Below are 12,021 nucleotides of genomic sequence, written 5' to 3'. Positions count from 1 at the left end.
TTTCCCATTCTGAGGGTTATCTTTTGGTCTTGTTTATGGTTTTATTTGCTATGCTAAACCTTTCAAGTTTCATTAGGTTCCGTTTATTTTTGTTTTTATTTTCCTTTCTCTAGGAGGTGGGTCAAAAAGGATCTTGCTGTGATTTATGTCATAGAGTGTTCTGCCTATGTTTTCCTCTAAGAGTTTTTTAGTGTCTGGCCTTACATTTACGTCTTTAATCCATTTTGAGTTTATATTTATGTATGGTGTTAGGAAGTGTTCTAATTTCATTCTTTTACATTTAGCTGTTCAGTTTTCCCAGCACCACTTACTGAAGGGGCTGTCTTTTCTCCATTGTATATTCTTGCTTCCTTAATCAAAGATAAGGTGACCATATGTGTGTGGGTTTATCCCTGGACCCTCTATCCTGTTCCATTGATCTATCTTTCTGTTTTTGTGCCAGTACCATATTGTCTTGATTACTGTAGCTTTGTAATATAGTCTGAAGTCAGGGAGCCTGATTACTCCAGCTCTGTCTTTCTTTCTCAAGATTGCTTTGGCTGTTCAGGGTCTTTAGTGTGTCCATACAAATTGTGAATTTTTGGGTTCTATTTCTGTGAAAAATGCCATTGGTAGTTTGATAGGAATTGCACTGAATCTGTAGATTGCTTTGGGTAGTATAGTCATTTTCACAATGTTGGTTCTTCCAATCCAAGAACATGGTATATCTCTCCATTTGTATCCTCTTTAATTTCTTTCATCAGTGTATTATAGTTTTCTGCATGCAGGTCTTTTGTCTCTCTAGGTAGCTTTATTCCTAGGTATTTTAATTTTTTTTGTTGCAATGGTAAAAGGGAGTGTTTACCTAATTCCTCTTTGAGATTTTTCATCATTAGTGAATAGGAATGCAAGAGATTTCTGTGCATTAATTTTGTACCCTGCAACTTTATCAAATTCATTGATTGGCTATAGTAGTTTTCTGGTAGCATCTTTAGGATTCTCTATGTATAGAATCATGTCATCTGCAAACAGTGACAGTTGTACTTCTCTTCTGATTTGGATTCCTTTTATCTGTTCTCTCTCTCTGACTGCTGTGGCTAAAACTTCCAAAACTATGTGGAATAATAGTGTTGAGAGTGGGCCACCTTGTCTTGCTCCTGATCTTAGAGGAAACGGTTTCAGTTCTTCACCATTGAGAACAATGCTGGCTGTGGGTTTGTCATATATGGTCTTTATTATATTAAGGTGGATTCCTTCTATGTCTACATTCTGGAGGGTTTTTATCTTAAATGTGTGTCAAGTTTTTTTGAAAGCTTTTTCTACATCGATTGATATCATATGGTTTTTAAACGTCAGTTTGTTAACATGCTGTATGACATTGATTGATTTGCATATATTGAAGATTCCTTGCATTCCTGGGATAAACCCCACTTGATCATGGTGTATGATCCCTGTAATATGCTGTTGGATTCTGTTTGCTAGTATTAGGTTGAGGATTTTTGCATCTATATTCATCAGTGATATTGGCCTCTAGTTTTCTTCTGATGTGACATGTTTGTCTGGTTTTCGTATCAGGCTGATGTTGGCCTTGTAGAATGAGTTTGGGACTGTTCCTCCCTTTGCTATATTTTGGAAGAATTTCAGAAGGATATGTGCTAGCTCTTCTCTAACTCTTTGATAGAATTTGCCTGTGAATCCATCTGGTCCTGGGCTTTTGTATGTTGGAAGATTTTAAATCACAGTCTCAATTTCAGTGCTGGTGACTGGTCTGTTTATATTTTCTATTTCTTCCTGGCTTAGTCTTGGAAGGTTGTGCTTTTCTAAGAATTTGTCCATTTCTTCCAGGCTGCCCATTTGATTGGCAGGTAGTTTTTGTAGTAATCTCTCATGATTCTTTGGATTTCTGCAGTGCCAGTTACTTCTCCATTTTCATTTCTAATTCTATTGATTTGAGTCTTCTCCCTTTTTTTCTTGATGAGTCTGACTAATGGTTTATCAATTTTGTTTTTCTTCTCAAAGAACCAGCTTTAAGTTTTAATGGTCTTTGCTATCGCTTCCTTCATTTCCTATTCTTTTTTTTTTTTTGGTTCTTCTTTCTCTACTTGCTTTAGGTGTAAGGTTAGGTTGTTTATTTTAGATTTTTCTTGTTTCTTGAGGTAGGACTGAATTACTATAAACTCCCCTCTTAGAACTGCTTTGGCTGCATCCCATAGGTTTTGGGTCGCTGTGTTTTCATTATCATTTGTTTCTAGGTATTTTTTGATTTCCTCTTTGATTTCTTCAGTGATCTCTTGGTTATTTAGTAGTGTATTGTTTAGCCTCCATGTGTTTTTATTTTTTACAGATTTTATCCTGTAGTTGATAATCTAGTCTCATAGCATTGTGGTCAGAAAAGATACTTGTTATGATTTCAATTTTCTGAAATTTGCCAAGGCTTGATTTTTGATCCAGGATATGATCTATCCTGGAGAATGTTCCATGAGCACTTGAAAAGAAAGTGTAATCTGTTGTTTATGGATAGAATGTTCTATAAAAATCAATTAAGTCCATCTTGTTTAATGTATCATTTAAAGCTTGTGTTTCCTTATTTATTTTCATTTTGGATGATCTATTGGTGAAAGTGGGGTGTTAAAGTCCACTACTATGACTGTGTCACTGTCGATTTCCCCTTTTATGATTAGCATCTGCCTTATGTATTGAGGTGCTTCTATGTTGGGTGCATAAATATTCACAATTGTTATATCTTCTTTTTGGATTGATCCCTTGGTCATTATATAGCGTCCTTGTTTCTTGTGATAGGCTTTATTTTAAAGTCTATTTTGTCTGATGTGAGAATTGTTACTCCAACTTTCTTCTGTTTTCCATTTGCATGGAATACCTTTTTCCATCCCCTCACTTTCACTCTGTATGTGTCCCAAGGTCTGAAGTGGGTCTCCTGTAGATAGCCTATATACGGGTCTTCTTTTTGTATCCACTCAGCCAGTCTATGTCTTTTGGTTGGAGCATTTAATTCATTTACATTTAAGGTAGTTATTGATATGTATGTTCCTATAACCATTTTCTTAATTGGTTTGGGTTTGTTATTGTAGGTCTTTTCCTTTTCTTGTGCTTCCTGCCTAGAGAAGTTTCTTTAGCATTTGTTGTAAAGCTGGTTCGGTGGTGCTGAATTCTCTTAGCTTTTGCTTCTCTGTAAAGCTGTTAATTTCTCTGTTGAATCTGAATGAGGTCCTTGCTGGGTAGAGTAATCTTAGCTGTAGGTTTCTCCCTTTCATCACTTTAATTATGTCCTGCCTTCCCTTCTGGCTTGCAGAGATTCTGCTGAAAGATAAGCTGTTAACCTTATGAGGATTCTCTTGTATGTTATTTGTTGCTTTTCCCTTGCTTTTAATATTTGTTCATTGTATTTAATTTTTGATAGTTTGATTATTATGTGTCTTGGAGAGTTTCTCCTTGGATTTATCCTCTATGGGACTCACTGTAGGTCCTGCACTTGATATACTATTTCCTTTCCCACATTAGGGAAGTTTTCAACTATAATCTCTTCAAATATTTTCTAAATCCCTTTTTTTAATCTCTTTTTCTTCTTCTGGGATCCCTATAATTCGAATGTTAGTGCGTCTAATGTTGTCCCAGAGGTCTCTGAGACTGTCCTCAATTCTTTATATTCTTTTTTCTGCTCTGCGGTAGTTATTTCCAGTATTTTATCTTCCAGGTCACTAATCTGTTCTTCTGACTCAGTTATTCTATTGATTCCTTCTAGAGAATTGTTAATTTCATTTATTTTTGTTTATCAGTGTTTGTTTGCTCTTTAGTTCTTCTAGGTCCTTGTTAAACGTTTCTTGTATTTTTTCCATTCTATTTCCAAGATTTTGGATCATCTTTACTATCATTACTCTGGATTCTTTTTTGAGTAGGCTGCCTGTTTCCTCTTCAGTTGTTTGGTCTGGTGTGTCTTTACCTTGCTCCTTCATCTGCTGTGTATTTCTCTGTCTTCTCATTTTGCTTAACTTACTGTGTTTGGGGGTCTCCTTTTCGCAGGCTGCAGGTTCGTAGTTCCCGTTGCTTTTGTTTCTTCTCCCAGTGACTAAGGTTTGTTCAGTGGGTTGTGTAGGCTTCCTGGTGGAAGACTAGTGCCTGTGTTCTGGTGGATGAGACTGGATCTTGTCTTTGGTGGGCAGGACCGGGTCCGGTGGTGTGTTTTGGGGCATCTGTGAACTATGATTTTAGGCAGCCTCTCTGCTAATGGGTGGGCTTGTGTTCTTGTCTTGCTAGTTGTTTGGCATAGGGTGTGCAGCACTGTAGCTTGCTGCTTGTTGAGTGGAGCTGCGTCTTAGCATTGTGATGGAGATCTCTGTGAGAGCTTTTGCTGTTTGATATGACATGGAGCTGGGAGGCCTCTGGTGGACCAATGTCCTGAACTCGGCTCTCCCACCTCAGAGGCTCAGGCCTGACACCCGGCCAGAGGACCAAGACCCTGTCAGCCACTCCACTCAGAAGAAAAGGGAGAATAAAAAAGAAATAAATAAAGAAAAAAATAAAATAAAGTAAAAAAATAATTAGAAAAAATTAAAAAAAATTTTAATAAAAAAATTAAAAAGTAATAAAAAAAGGGACAAACAAACTAAAAAACAAATCCACCAATGACAATAGCTCTAAAAACTATTCAAAAAGAAAAACAAAACAAAAAAAGCAAAAAAATTGACAGACACAACCCTTGGACAAATGGTAAAAGTAAAGGTATACAGACAAAATCACACAAAGAAGCATACACATACACACTCACAAAAAGAGAAAAAGGAAAAAAATATATATATATAAAAGGAAGAGAACAACCAAATCAATAAACAAATCTACCAATGATAATAAGCTCTAACTACTAAACTAAAATAAACATAAAACCAGAAACAAATTAGATGCAGAAAGCAAACAGTACGTCTACAGTTGCTCCCAAAGTCCACCGCCTCAATTTTGGGATGATTTGTTGAGGTATTCCACAGATGCAGGGTACATCAAGTTGATTGTGGAGATTAAATCCACTGCTCCTGAGGCTGCTGGGACAGATTTCCCTTTCTCTTCTTTGACTGCACAGCTCCTGAGGTTCACCTTTGGATTTGGCCCTGCCTCTGCGTGTAGGTCATCTGAAGGCATCTGTTCCCCACCCAGACAGGGAGAGGTTAAAGGCTCAGCTGATTAGGGGGCTCTGGCTCACTCAGGCCGGGTGGGAGGGATGGGTACAGAATGCGGTGTGAGCCTGAATGGCAGAGGCTTGTGTGACGTTTCAACAGCCTGAGGCACGCCGTGTGTTCTCCCAGGGAAGTTGTCCCTGGATCGTGGGACCCTGTAAGTTGTGGGCTGCACAGGCTCCAGGAGGGGAGGTGTGGATAGTGACCTGTGCTTGCACACATGCTTCTTGGTGGCTACAGCAGCAACCTTAGTGTCTCATGCCCGCCTTTGGTGTCCGTACTGGTAGCTGTGGCTCGCGTCTGTCTCTGGAGCTCGTTTAGACGGTGCTCTGAATCCCCTCCCCTTGCACACCCTGAAACAATGGTCTCTTGCCTCTTAGGCAGGTCCAGACTTTTCCCTGGACTCCCTTCCAGATAGCTGTGGATCACTAGCCTCCTTCAGGCTGTGTTCACACAAGCAACCCTAGTCCTATCTCTGGGATCTGACCTCCGAAGCCTGAGCCTCAGCTCCCAGCCCCCACCCACCCTGGAGGGTGAGTAGACAAGCCTCTCTGGCTCGTGAGTGCTGGTAGGCACCGATCCTCTGTGTGGGAGTATCTCCACTTTGCCCTCTACACTTCTGCTGCTGTGCTCTCTTCCATGGCCATGAAGCTTCCCCACTGCCCACCCGCCATCTCCACCAGTGAAGGGGCTTCCTAGTGTGTGGAAACTTTTCCTCCTTCACAGCTCCCTCCCAGAGGGGTAGGTACTGTCCCTATTCTTTTGTCTCTGTTTTTCCTTTTTCCCTACCCAGGTACGTGGGGAGTTTCTTGCCTTTTGGGAAGTCTGAGGTCTTCCGCCAGTGTTCAGTAGGTGTTCTGCAGGAGTTGTTCCACATGTAGATGTATTTCTGATGTATTTGTGGGGAGGAAGGTGATCTCCACGTCTTAATCCTCTGCCATCTTGAAGGTTCCCCCAGGCATATACTTTAAATATGAGTAGGAAGAAACAGATAGAATGATACACATCATGCTGTTAACTTTGGTTGTTACTTGAGGCTAGAAATAGAAGTAGAAACACATGTTGAAGGATTAACTTTTTCTTTATACACTTTGTATTGCTTATCTTTGAAACAATTTTCTAAAGAACTGAATAACTAACATTTAAAAGTTTCTTTGATTTAAGTCTTCAGAAAGTCAAGCATCTTAAACAAGTAATAAATAATCCACAAAGAAAGTATATGTGAAAATGGTATCCATGAGAAACACATGAAACCTGAAGACATTGTTTTGTACAATAAAAATATAATTATTACATTGAAAAAATAGTTTCAATTAACCAAAGAGACAAAAAGAATTGAACTATGCAGCAAAAATCACACTTTCTACTGTATTAATTTAAAAAATACTATAATGTCATGGAAGAAGACTAATATTTATCTGAAGAAGAAACTTCATTAAAGTTTCTAATATTCATATGAATCTCATAAAAACATTATCAAGGCAAAAGAAATATAAAATACCCTTTTATGCACTGATTTTTATTCTTGAAAAAGAGTTCCTTATAGGTTTTTACTGTGAAATAAATTTAAAGATGGAGATTGAGAAACCACAAGTATTTCTGGGTAAGGCTGAAGACCCATCTGCTTGTTATCTTTCAATTTTTGTACTATAACTTTGGCAAATTCTTCTCCTTGGATGTCACTAGTATCCAATAATTGTCTGACTTTTGAGGTCCTCGTAGGTTTGGTACTAATGAGTTCATAGTCCTCCTTCATGATCAAATCCCTGGACAGGAGGGCATCTAGAGATTGGTTAAGGCAGGCTTCAGTCATTTGGTTCACAATATCTTCCCTTTTACTCTGGATCCACTGTTGGATTATACCAGGCTGAAATCGCTCTGTAGAAAAGCAAGGGATGACAAGTAAGAAGGTGGGGGACAGATATATAGCTATGAGTAAAATTAGATGAAAAACAAAATAATAAGGCATAAAACCTAATTTTACTATGATTGTGCTCATATGGAACACCAGTATATTGAGGGATGCTATTTATCTTCAGGAAACATTCAGATATTTGGCTTATCTCTTCCCTTTCCCTCCAAGAAAAAGCACTGCATATTTATACACTATAAATCATGGGGGCAAATGTCACTTTTTCTCAGGTTTTTTTTTAAATATAAAGAATACCTGCATATTTGATAAATAAACAAAAATATATTTACCTTTAGTAAAATATTAAGTTACGAATATGTTAGTATTAACATAGCACTCCTCTTAGCACTCCCTCCCTAGATAGATGTTCATGGAATACCATTTTGGCCTATTATTATATATCAACACTCATGTCTTCGGGGATTGGAAGTGCTTTCCTACTTATGGTATGTATATATCATACTGAAGAAATAAAGACAAATAAAACATCGTATAGCAAATCTACTGAACATATGGTTGTGAGATAAATGGCATCATTTACAAAGTGTCTCATAGTACATATTTACCTGAATTTCCCTCTGCTGAGAGTGGATTTATTATTGCTAAAGAGCATGGAGCAGCCCTGTGATCACAGAATGTTGCTCTTTGAGCCACAGAAATGTTACTGTCACAACTGTGATTTACTGGACATTGATGCATCACAGAAAAGTCTTGTGTTTTTCCTATAAAACACAACATCTTCATTAGGGGTAGAATATTCCTTAGCTACTCCTATTAGCTAAAATATGAACATCCGGGTGATAGAGAGGGTAGTATTCAGTGTCTCTTAATTTTTCACTGCATAAGCTGGTTCATAAACCTAATTCCACAAGTAAATATTTTTTAGAAAAAAAAGATTTATGCTTAATATTTTTACCATATTTCTGTCTGTCCTATGTAAATCATAAATCATAGAATTTTACTTCTTCATGTGGTACCATATTTTTTCTTCTGTGTCCATCTTCCTCCTTCTGCACTTCAAATGTGTCCTCTAAATTTACATATGATGTGTCTTTCTACACTCTCCTTTGGTAAACTTATTCGACCTCAGGGCCTCAACTGTCACCTCCCTTCCCAAATCCACGTAATTAAATTTTCAGTCTTCAGTGAACCTTACATTTTCAACAGTTCAAATTAAAAAAAAAAAAAGATTAAAAACTTAATTATTCATATTAACTTTAAAACCTGATTCAACTCCTATTTCTGTTAATAGCACCAATGTTCTTCCAGCTAAACTTGTTCAGCGTTATCTTTTTTTTCTCTCTTCCTTCCTGCAAGTGAAAAGTGTGTCCTCTGTAACATCTCTCACACTATTCTCTCCTTCACACTCTAGAGCAGGTCTCATAATCTCTCACCTGTAGTACAATAATAGACCAACAGTCTCCTAACTGGTCTCCCCACCTTGAATCTCCTTTTCCCTTTCAAAATATCCTACATATTCCAGCCAGGATAAATATTCCTAAAGCAAAAAATTTTATCATGTCACATCCTTGCTCAAAAATTTGCAGTAATTGCTCTCTACCCAAGCAAAAGAGCCTGAATGGCTTAGCCTAGTATTAGAATTCATCATGATATGACTTTACCCTCCTGATCTTTTATCACCTTTCATTCACCCTCCTCACCAGCTAAACCCAACTACTCACTGTTCTGTTTTCTTGCTTCTTTGCCTCTATGCTGTTCCTTTTGCCTGGAATGCCCATCCTTTATAACTATAGGTCCAACCTTCAGCCAGAAATGATTTCTTCATGATGATAACATGGTGTAGTAGTGACATGAAAATATTTATCAAAAAGACCTGGCTTCGAATCTTGGATTTGCCAGCTACTAACTATGTGATCCAGAAGTCTTGATATTAAGAATCTGTAAAATGAGGAATATCTCCCTCACAAGGCTGTTGTGACAGTGCTTTGTAAAAAATGTTACTCTTCCACTTTACTACCATAGTTCTACATCCTTATATCTTTTACAATACATTGCTCTTTGTCTAATATTATGGTGACTTAGAAACATTTCTCCTCTTTCTTATAAGAGATTTAAAAAAATATCTTTCTGTAGTGTCTAACATAATGCTTTTAATACTTAAATATATTTGTTTAACGTCCCACTACTATTTTCACATCTTTAGACTGTCATTTTTAAAAAATGAGTTAAAAATACAAATGAAAGACATGTTCCATACAAACCATGGCTGCTTGCAAGAATATGATCTTGAAAGAAAATTGAAAACTTGCAAGTAATACTGACTGAAAAATTTACATACTAGATAGAAAATCATTGCCTTGAGGAGCTGACAGGGACCTTGATGTTCCAGGAGAAACACTAGTTTTATGGAGCTGAGAGCATCCACACGATTCCTAAAATAAATAGAAGATAAATGATTTAGGTTAATGAAAAATCATTTTAAAAGTTATACAGCTTTAATTTCTAAATAGTTCCTGCTTTTGGCTTATCATAAACAAAGAATCAAAACTAATACAAGGGCTTCCCTGGTGGTGCAGTGGTTGAGAGTCTGCCTGCCGATGCAGGGGACATGGGTTCACGCTCTGGTCTGGGAAGATCCCACATGCTGTGGAGCGGTTGGGCCTGTGAGCCATGGCCGCTGGAGCCTGTGCTCCGCAACGGGAGAGGCCACAACAGTGAGAGGCCCATGTACCGCAAAAAAACAAACAAACAAAAAAACCAACAAATTACATTTTACAAAATTAAACACGTATGTGACATAACAAAAAAGTGAACTTGATTTCTTTATCAGGTCAATTGGATGGGTGGGGCAATAGTTAAATATATTAGAAACCATTGTTTTTTCAATATTTTGTACATAATCTCAGAGACTCTGTCCAGCTCATGAGAAATTTGAGATCTGCAGCTCTGATTACCTCCTGATTTAGAGCACATGCCTATTCTCAATGCCTCAGGTTCCTTCAACATGGAGGAGTGGGAATCCACAGAAAAAGTAATATAGAAGTTGGATCCAATCCTAGCTCTGTCATGGAATTACTACCTAAGCTTCGACAAGGCATTTAAATAATTTGGCTCTCAGGTTCTTTTTCTGTGTATTTATCTAAAAATGAGCATGTATGGGCTCAAAGATCCAGTGATGAGATAGTGAATATAAAGGTGATTCAAAGACTACATACTGTGTTTTAAGATTCATTTTGAAGGTACTATTACTTTTCTGAATCTGCAAAGAAAACATATCTTATATATTCTTAAAAGAAATCATTAATATGAAATAATTCTGAATGAATGCTACTAAAGAAATCCTTCTTTTTGGATAGCCACACAAATGGCATTTTCTTTTTATTAATCATTGTAAGAGGTTTAAGAACAAGGCAGGTATTATAGCTTTTTTACATTTGAGTAAGAAGGTATAAATATAGTGGCAGAACTGTGCCAATGATTTGTCTGTGTACTACCCTAGAACACCATCCATTACATAAAACAAGGACAGGGACAGAAGTCAATGCCCAAGAAAGAAAGGACTGTGATTTGATGAGATGAAAAATGAACTAAGAATCAGAAGAGCTGGATTTCAAATTGGAGATTCCCATTCTAAAATCCTAAAGCCTCCCTGGACTTTAGCTTCCCATCTATAAAAGAGTGAGATAGAAGAAATGATTTCTCATAATCTTCTCACATTATGAGTTTAATCAACGTAATTATTTTTACCTCCTGTGGACCATAATTTACCGGTATGTTCGGAAATAACTCCATTTTCTTCGTGTCACATAAGTGAACGGTACTTGAAGCACTCTGTAATAAGAATAAATATATGTACTTGAATTAGAGATAATTAGAAAATTATATGAGTAAAATACAATCTACTTAACATATTTTATATGTTTTATATATTTTATATGTTTATACAAAATCAATAGAAAGAAAATCTCAATCAGTTGAGAATATAATATCTAACTTAAAGGCAGAGATAGTGTAGAATAGGGGAAATAACTTTAGAGACACAGGCTTTGAATCCTGCCTCATATTAACTGGTTACCTTGAGCAAATTCATCCTTTAAAATGGAATAATATCTACATGCAGGATCCTTCTAGAGATTGAGATAATGAATATGAAGTATCTGGTTCAAACTAGTACTTAACATATTTCAATTCGTGTGTAACTATCCATAATTATTAAGCATTTACTATAATTTAGGTACCATGATTCTAAGTACTATTATTATTTTCATTTTATAGATAAGAAATTGAGGGTTGGACTAAGTAAAGGAGGAAGAGTGCCCTAATGGAACGATGGGGGGCCAATGAGATCTGGGTTAGATCCCAGGATACCTGTTTGACTTTGGGCATGTGACTTAAACTTAGTTTACTTATCTGTAAATTGGAGATGAGAATACCTATTTTTCAGGATTACTGTAAGAAGGATTAGAAGTAATATATGCAGAGGCCTTAAGATTACTTTGTAAGCATTCAATAAATGGTAGATATTAAACATGACTTATTTAAACACTATGCCTTTGTACTAAAATTGTTTAGTGATTCACTCCTCTCTCTTTAAGCCAGACTTGGATTAGCTGCCATCACTATTGAGTGATTTAAAAACAAAACCATTAATCTGCTTTTCTTCCCCAAACCAACATAACGTCAAATGCTCTACAGAACTTCAGAAATTGGTGGGATCCACACCCAGTCTTTCATTATTCATACTTAACAACTGTCTGCTCCATAACCTGTCTAAGAAGTTTTAGGAGAAAAAAACTACTATTCATCTATGTATATAATCTATGGGGGGGCTTCCCTGGTGGCGCAGTGGTTGAGAATCCGCCTGCCGATGCAGGAGACACGGGTTCGTGCCCTGGTCCGGGAAGATCCCACATGCCGCGGAGCAACTAAGCCCGTGAGCCATGGCCGCTAGGCCTGTGCGTCCGGAGCCTGTGCCCCGCAATGGGA

The 12,021-nt window shown here is 37.2% G+C and overlaps 1 protein-coding gene across 7 annotated transcripts in view; it reads right to left on the bottom strand.

The window, feature by feature from the left end:
* Positions 1–4,763: 4,763 nt before the first annotated feature.
* RIPK2 (receptor interacting serine/threonine kinase 2) overlaps positions 4,764–12,021 on the bottom strand; it is a 39,716-nt gene continuing 32,458 nt past the window's right edge. For 2 of the 7 annotated variants that reach the window (XM_059043583.2, XM_067017051.1), the window contains 4 exons: positions 10,783–10,866; positions 9,374–9,467; positions 7,641–7,796; positions 6,225–7,040 (listed from right to left, as the gene is read on the bottom strand). In XM_059043583.2, the coding sequence (XP_058899566.1) occupies positions 6,703–7,040; positions 7,641–7,796; positions 9,374–9,467; positions 10,783–10,866 (672 nt within the window). In that variant the 3' untranslated portion in view covers positions 6,225–6,702. Of the gene's footprint in view, positions 6,200–6,224; positions 7,041–7,640; positions 7,797–9,373; positions 9,468–10,782; positions 10,867–12,021 lie in introns of those variants that run through there. The other 5 variants (XM_067017046.1, XM_067017045.1, XM_067017048.1 and 2 more) reach the window with 5 other exon arrangements.

This window comes from Kogia breviceps, chromosome 17 (assembly GCF_026419965.1).
Source record: "Kogia breviceps isolate mKogBre1 chromosome 17, mKogBre1 haplotype 1, whole genome shotgun sequence".
Classification (NCBI taxonomy): domain Eukaryota; kingdom Metazoa; phylum Chordata; class Mammalia; order Artiodactyla; family Physeteridae; genus Kogia; species Kogia breviceps.
This window is presented reverse-complemented; position numbering and strand designations above follow the sequence as displayed.